The 8324-nt window shown below is 37.1% G+C and overlaps 1 protein-coding gene across 1 annotated transcript in view; it reads left to right on the top strand.

Moving 5' to 3' along the window:
- Positions 1-5201: 5201 nt before the first annotated feature.
- Positions 5202-8324, top strand: part of LMBRD1 (LMBR1 domain containing 1) — a 142768-nt gene continuing 139645 nt past the window's right edge. The window contains exon 1 of the mRNA XM_006835781.1: positions 5202-5372. Coding sequence (XP_006835844.1) covers positions 5346-5372 — 27 coding nt within the window. The 5' untranslated portion in view covers positions 5202-5345. The remainder of the gene's footprint in view (positions 5373-8324) is intronic.

Raw genomic sequence — 8324 nt, 5'->3', positions numbered from 1 at the left:
CAGTAGCTTTTAAGTAGGTTATTATTCAGTATCCATGTATTTAATTTTATTTCCTTCATCTTCCTATTGTTGATTTCTGAATTTATAGCATTGTGATTTGAAAAAGATGGTTTATAGTATTTTGATATTTTAAATTTTATTTAGTATAGCTTTGTGGCTTAATATATCGTCTATTCTGGAAAATGTTCCATGTGCACTGGAAAAGAGTGTGTATTGTGCTTTTGTTGGGTTCAGTGCTCTGGATAAGTTGATGAGGTCAAGTTGTTTGATTGTATTGTTTAATTCCTCTGTGTGCTTGAGTTTCTTTCTAGTTGTTCTATCTTTTGAAAGTTTGAAAGTGGTATATTAAAATGTATTATTGTAGAGTTGTCTATTTCTTTCTTCAGTTCTATTGATTTATGTATTTTGGGGCTTTTAAATTGGGAGCCTAGATATTTTTTAGTTATGTCCTCTTATTCAGTTGACCACTTACTCATGAAATTATGTCTTTTGTCGCTTATGCTGGTTTTTGTCTTAAAGTCTATTTTATCAGAAATTATATTGCCACTCCTATAAGTTTTTGATGGCCATTAACTTTATATATTTTTTCTATCCTTTAATTTGTAATCTGTGTTTGTCTATGTGTGTAAGATGTGTCTCTTACAGACAACATATTGAAGGATCCTGTTTCTTTATCCATTCTGCTATTCCCTGTTTCTTGATTGGTTGCATTTAATCCATTGACATTCAGTGTAATTATCGATAGGTGGTTTGGTGCTGTAGGATAAGCAATTGGACTGTAAGGGCAGTTGCATCCACAATGTCTAGGATTCAGACTCACTTGTTGCTCCTTAGAATGTCTATACAGGGTTACTATGAGTTGGAAATGATTTGGTGACATTTAACAAGATCAATTAATTAATTGCCATTTTGCTGTATGTTTTTTTGAGGTGCTGCTGGTTTCTTTGTTCCCCACATTTACTGTACTGAGTTCATTTATTGTGTACATTTTCTTACAAATTTTTTCATTAATGTTTTAATGTTTATAAAATCTTGAATTTTCATTTTCTTGATTTGATGTGAAGGTGTACTAAGTATCTTTCAGGTTTCACTGTAATTTGTTAATTTTCTCCCCCAGTTGAAGCAGTATATTTTATTTTGAAATCCACTTGAATTCTTCACCATTTAGAAGTTTTTAAACTATACTTTGCCCTCTTTTTGCTTTGTGTAGTTGTCTTTATTATATATTGATACATTTGATTCCCTATTTTCAATCTGGTACTTCTATATCTGTATTGAATTCTGGGTGGTGTTGTCATGTTTGTCAATCTCCAGTTGTTGTCTGTGTGTTGGTTCTGAGTCCAAAGGACTCTCTTTAGTATTTTTTTGTTAGGTTGGCCTGCTTTTTGTATATTCCTTTAATTTCTATTTATCTAGAAACATTCTAATTTTGCTGTGTATTTGAGTGACAGTTTTGCTGGGTATATGATTCTTGGTTGGCAATTTTTTACTTTTAGAGTTTTATATGTCTCCCCATTGCCTGCCTTTTTGGTTTCTGCTGAGAAATCAGAGCTGAATCTTACTGGTTTTCCGTCGTAGGTAACATTTTGTTTTTCCTGAGCTACTTTCAGGACTCTTTCCTTGTTTTTGATTTTTGAGAGTTTCATTATGATATGGTTTGGTGATTTTATTTTGGGATCTATCATGTTTGGGTTCACTCAGCTTCTTGATTGCTTATCTTCTCATCTTTCATGATGTTAGGGAAATTATCCTCCAATAGCTCTTTGATTATGGTTTCTGTGCTTTTCTTTGTTTCTTGTTGTTCTGGAATTCCAGTCACTTGTAACTCCCCAACATGTTCTTTAGAATTTTCTTCATTCCCTTTTTTCTGATTGTCCTCCTAGTTTGCTAGTATTAAGAGTTTTTCACAGTTGCCTGAGAAATTTCAAGAGTGTACACTGTGGCTGGCCAGCTACACAGTCTTTTTCCTTTCTTCATTCCGACCCATAGCGACCCTGTACAGGGTTTCTGAGGGGAGTGTGGGATACAAGAAAAAAAATGTTCCTTTGTCTCTGCAGGACATAGGTAGATTTCTGCACTGTGAATATGTTTTCTTGTCTCTGAAGCCCGTTACAAACATACAAGATGACTGTGGCTGGTTCACTCTGTTGCTATAGCTCATCAGTCACTCCTTTTATTGCCACCTCTGCTAAATTCTGTCTCCTCATAACCATTGAGTCCACTTCTATATCACTTCATCTGGAGCACAGGGTTCTAGGACTCTCATCTGCCTCTTGTCTCATTTGGCTTTCTGTATCTTTGTTGTAGAGGGTCGGGAAATCCTTTCTGCCTCGTTTGCCACCTTGCCTCATGTTTCTTCTGCTTTACCACTTAACGCTGTATAATCCAGTAGAACGAAATTATTGACCAATTTGTGTCAGGCACTGTTGAGAACACAAAAGTAAAGATCGACTGATTTCAGAATAAAATTGAGGAATGTCTAAAATATTTATGCATAAATTTAAAAATAAATCCATTATAATATGATAAATACCTGTATTTCCCCAGATAACCAAAATATTCGTCAGTCAGAATTTGAAAACTTTAGAGACTTTTATTTTATACCAACATGCAGGTTACAAACTCTTAATTTCTTTTGCAGTTTATCTTTTCTTGTTGTCCTGTTTGTAGTTGAAATACAGCAATTTGAAGGAATGACATACAACAACTTGGATGGATTGAAAATCAGTATGTTAAGCGGAGTGTAGAGACTCCATAGGATAGGCACTGGATGTGAACCAAAACCAAAAGGTTGATGGTTCTAGCACACCATCTTTGTCACAGGAGAAAGATGAGTAAAGCCTTGGAAACCCTATACAGGGTTGCTTTGAATTGAAACCAACTCGACAGCACTTAACAACAACAACAACATGCTAAGTGAAACAAGCCAGATTCAAAACATGTTGTAATATATTTAAAAATATATGTAGTGTATAAGTTTAGTTATGATATTTTAGAAAAGTTGAAGGGCTCTGATGGCATGGTGGTTAGGGGGTAGAACACACCAGTGACTCCTTGAGAGAAAAGATGATCTGCTCCTTTAAAGATTACAGCCTTGGAAACCCTATGGTTTTCTACAGTGTTCTATAGGGTCACTGGGTGTTGAAATCACTGGATGGCACACAACAAAAAAGGTAAAACTGTAGGGACAGAAAAGAGTGAGTAGTTGTCAGGGACCAGGCTGAGATAGGAACTTTGATGGGAGTTTTGTTTGATTTGATATGTGGTGGACTAGGAGAATTTGAAAGCTGTAAAACTAGGTAGGTGGTTTTGTTAGTCCTTTCCGGACTCCTGAACTAGGATGATAGGCTAGAAAATAAGTAACCAATAGGTCTGTTAAAAAAAAAAAAAAAATTAAAAGGACAAAGCAAAGCTGTATGGAGTTTACTTAGAACCTGAACTAAACCTGACTGCCCTGAGTCAATTCCAATTCATAGTCACCCTAAAAGACTGTGTAGAACTGCTCCTGTAGGGTTTCCAAGGCTGTAAATCTTTACAGAAGCAGACTGCCTCAGCAGCTGATGGGCTCTAACCATTGACCTTTTGGTTAACAACTGAGAATTTATCATTGTGCTGCCCAGGGCTACTCATAATATCAAACAGTGGTTCCCAAATTTGGTTTACATTGGAATCATTTAAGACAGTTAAAGAACTGAAGGTGCCTCACCCTTTGATTGATTGATTTGATTTTTTTTTTTTTTTTGAGAATGGCATAGGATATTTGAAAACTACCTGGGTTATTTGAACACGTAGCCACGATTGAGAGCTATTGATTTTGTATCTGTCTGAAAGGCTCTCAAAGTGTAGTTCCTGGACTAGCAGCAGCATCACTTGGGAACTTGCTACAAAAGCATACTTTCAGGCTTTATTCAGAAAATCTGGGGTCAACAATCTCTTTTAACAAGTCCTCTGGATGTTTCTTATATTCACTTAGGTTTGTGAATAAAGTCCTAAGGAGCCTTCATGGCAGTATGGGTTAAGTGCTGTGTAGTTCACCGGAAGGTTGGCAGTTCAAAACCATCAGCTGCTCCATGGAAGAAAGATGAGACTGCTGCTTCCATAAAAATTCTCAGGCTCAGAAACCCTGTGTAGGGTCACTGTGTGTCATAGTCAACTCTATGGCATTGGGCCTGGGTTTGGTTTCGAATTAAGTCCTATCCCCTGTGTTAGTTATTAGAAAAGTTCTCTGGTAACCATTAAGAGTACCAGGTTGATTAGAGTTGTCAACCTCAGAGTACCTCAAAGTGTAATTGTTTCATTGAAAAGCTTTTTGGTCTGTGCATGTTGTCATTGTCAGTGTTCAACTTTCTTTGCTTAATACCCTTTAAATTTAAATTAAAGTGTATGTTGATTTTTGGTAGTTAGCCTTCACTTGAATGGCACTCTTGAACTGTCATAATAGGGCAGAAGCTAATTTGAATCCAAGGTATGGTCTCTGATGTTTCAGGAATAAGTCTATGATAGAACAACCTCTAGGTTTGAGGGCTTCAACAAGTTTATGGAAAATTCATTATCTTTTCATTTCATTTTTCCACAATCTTTTTGAAGCCCCATTGTATTTCTTCTTTAGATTGGAGAGATCGATAGGGAAGAGATACTCCAAACTAGCTGTAACTTTGGTGTTATGTGAAACCATTAATGATTATACTGTTTTCCTCATATGTAGCTGGGAAATATATAATGTTATTAATAACTTTTTTCTTTGTGTGTACATGTGCCTAAGTGAGGTTACACTACTTTATGAATGGCATTGAGTGCCGTCAAGTGAATTCCTATTCATAGTGACCCTGTGCTTGATTTCTGAGAGTACTTAGCCTACAGTGCTATACCAGGATCTTTATGAAATGTTGTTAAGTTCCATCGAGTTGGTTCCAACTCATGATGACCCTGTATAGGGTTTCTGAGAAGTGGCAGGTGAGTTTGAACCACTGAGCTTATGTTCCAGTGCTTATCCCACAGCACCACACTAGGCTTTGAAAATTCTAATTTTGAACTTGTTAATAAGGGGTAGAAGTAAGTGAGCTTTCCTTGCATATTTATAAGAACCTTTACATTAAAAAAAAAATGAACTGTTCATTGGAAAGTTTCAAACACATTAATATGTTTAGTAAAATACATAGGGTAATAACAAAACATTTCTTTTTGTTCTGTTTCAGGCTATCTTGGCATTCTGCTGGATATACGTTCGTAAATACCAGAGTCAACGGGAAAGTGAAGTTGTCTCCACTATCACAGCAATTTTTTCTCTGGCAATTGCACTTGTCACTTCAGCACTTCTTCCAGTGGATATTTTTTTGGTTTCTTACATGAAAAATCAAAATGGTACATTTAAGGTAATTATTAAAATGCAATATGGTCTTTTTGCTTTCACATTTTTACAATTCAGTGTTTAAGTTTAGCATTCAGTATATATTAGTTTTGTTTGGGGCTCTGTGAATAAATGAGAATGGAAATGCAGTATAAAGGCTGAGACTATGACAACTGCTTTCTGACATAACCGAAAAAAATTCACTACCTTTGAGTCAATCCTGATTGATAGCAGCCTTACAGGGTAGAGTAGAACTCCCTCTGAGTGCCTTAGTTATCCAGAGCTGCTGTAACAGCAGTAAGCTTTGGAAATTCTAATGGCTTTGAACAGACAGAAACTTATTCTCTCACATCATAGGAGGCTACAAGTTCAAATTCAGAGTGCCAGCTCTAGGGGAAGGCTTGTTCTTTTTTGTGGGCTCTGGGGAGAAGTCCTTGTCTACTTTCAGCATCTGCAGGCACAGTTCTTCTGGGAGATCACCATATGTCTTGGCATTAATCTTTCCTGGATCTAGGAGCTGTGTAGTGCAGGAACTCTAGGTCCAAAGGGTATACTCCACTCCTGGCTCTTCTGTCTTGGTGGTAATAGGTCCTACTTTCTCTGTTCACTTCTGTCTCCGTTTATCTTTATAAGATAAAAGATGTTGCAGGCCACACTCCTTGGAAATTCCTTTACATCAGATCAGGGTTGTGATGGTATTAAGGGTATTTTGGCCCACCCTTAGTCTTCTTAAAGGTTCATCACATCAAATCACATTATGGGGAATCATAACATAACTATCACATTGTTTTTGTTGTTGTTGTTAAGTGCCTTTGAGTTGGTTCTGACTCAGTGATCCCTGTATAAGTTTCTAAGGAGCAGCTTGTGAGTTTCAACTGCTAACTTTTTAAGTTATCACTCAAGTGCTTATCCTGCAACGCCATACCAGGACTAATTACATTATTACACAACTGCCAAACCATTGAGAATTGTGACTTAGCCAAGCTGACATTTACTTTGGGAGGTATGCAACTTAATCTATGACACATAGGTTTTCCAAGGCTATAATCTTTATGGGAGCAGTCTGCCATATCTTTCTACTGTGGTGGGTTCAAACCATTCACTTTGCAATGAGGAGCTAAGTGCTTAAGCATTGTGCCACCAGGACTCCTTATTTTTGACATAAGAAATACCAATTTAGCAATCCTTTCAGTGTGAAGAATGTCTTTTGTTTATCAGAAAATATGTAATCATGAGAGATTTTATTTTTGTGTCTCTTAGTTCCCTTGAAGATTATTAGATTTCAGAAATCTTTGACATGATTTACATTCATACTTAGGATTTAGAAAGGTTTTTGTTAGTGGCCGATCAAGTGCTTAATCTCAGTTTTATATTGAAAACTTAAGATCATCCCTTATTCGTCCTGTTGATGAAGAAGGTATTCCTGTGTGTATACATATGACACCTGCCACTGGACAGATGAGATCAATAGCAGTTTATCAGTCACATGTACTCACAGCCCAGAGGAGATGGATACTGACCACCACAGAAGACCACATGGGCGTTACCCTCAGGGATAGAGTGAACAACCACTATTTAGAAAGAAGTGAGAATTGTACCTGGTCTTGGTGATAAGGAGGATAGTTTGGCTGAATTACCATATTCTCAGGAACACAGTGGGGAGGGGAACTGTGGTTATACAATGCAACCCTCACAGTTTTACCAGATGTCAAGGCAACACATCGTATTGAACCTTAAAGTCTTGAACGACAGTATGTTATAGTGAAAACAAACTGCTATACTGAGAATTGTAAGACTTGAGGATTCTAGTGTTAACTCTTAACTATGTACCTTTGGCCAAATCACTTAACTTCTCTGGACTTTATTTTAAAAATTAAATAGGTACATTGGAAGGATTCCAACTTCTCTTTCAATTATGAAAATTACTTAAAAAATGTCTTACCAGCTTAAGCTTCTGTAGGGCAGAAACTGCATTTTGTTTGCTCTAATATCCCCAGTGTCAGGCTTATGTTGTTGTTAAGTGCAGTTGAGTTGATTTCAATTCATAGTGACCCTGGAGAGGGTTTCTGAGGAGTGGCTAGTGGGTTTGAATTACTACCCTTCTGGTTAATGTCCAGTGCTGATCCTATAACACCACACTAGGATTCCCAAACATATTGTTGTTAAGTACTGTTGAGTTGACTCCAACTCATAGCGACTCTGTATAGGGTTTCCGAGGAGCAGTTGGTGGGATTGAACTGCTGACATTGTGGTTTGTAGTCCAGTGCTGATACTGCAGCACCACACCAGAAGTAGGTATTGAAATATTTGAGTGAAGTAGTACTATTTCAGGTATCTCAATAGTGTATGTTCATATCTAACTTCTTGAACTGAGAAAATGTTTTTGTAGTTAAATTTGGATATATTCTCATGTTAAAACTAATTATTTTCTATGAGTCAGTCATTTGCTTACTAAATTGAACACCTTTCTCTATGGCCATGGAATTGATTCTGACACATATAAACCCTACAGGACAGGGTGTAACTACTCTTCTTGGTTTCTGAGATGGTCAATCTCAGACAGCCTCATCTTTCTCCTGAGGAATGGACTGGTGGATTTGAATTGCCAACCTTGCAGTTACCAGCCTCATGTTTGACCTCCAATGCCCACCATAATTCCTTCAGTTGAATACCTGATATGTAACACTACTTTTATCAAGTTAGTAGCTAACAACTTTTGAATCCTTACTACGTGTCAGACATTTTCTTAATTGTTTCATGTGTATGAATCTCCCACATAAACCCTGTGAGCTTAGCTCACCACTTCATTGCTGTTTTTCCCTCACTTCTCCTATCGGTGTTGAGCATGGTCACCAATCAGAACGTGTATTCCCGTTGAGTCTTAGTCTTGGAAGGGGGTTTGCACTGAGGGGACCCAACCACTTGCCTTGATATTTCCTAGGCAAGCAAGTTGCTTGTTCTTGTAGTAACAGTCGGT

Source organism: Chrysochloris asiatica, unplaced genomic scaffold, assembly GCF_000296735.1.
Source record: "Chrysochloris asiatica unplaced genomic scaffold, ChrAsi1.0 scaffold00019, whole genome shotgun sequence".
NCBI classification, from domain to species: Eukaryota; Metazoa; Chordata; class Mammalia; order Afrosoricida; family Chrysochloridae; genus Chrysochloris; species Chrysochloris asiatica.
This window is presented reverse-complemented; position numbering and strand designations above follow the sequence as displayed.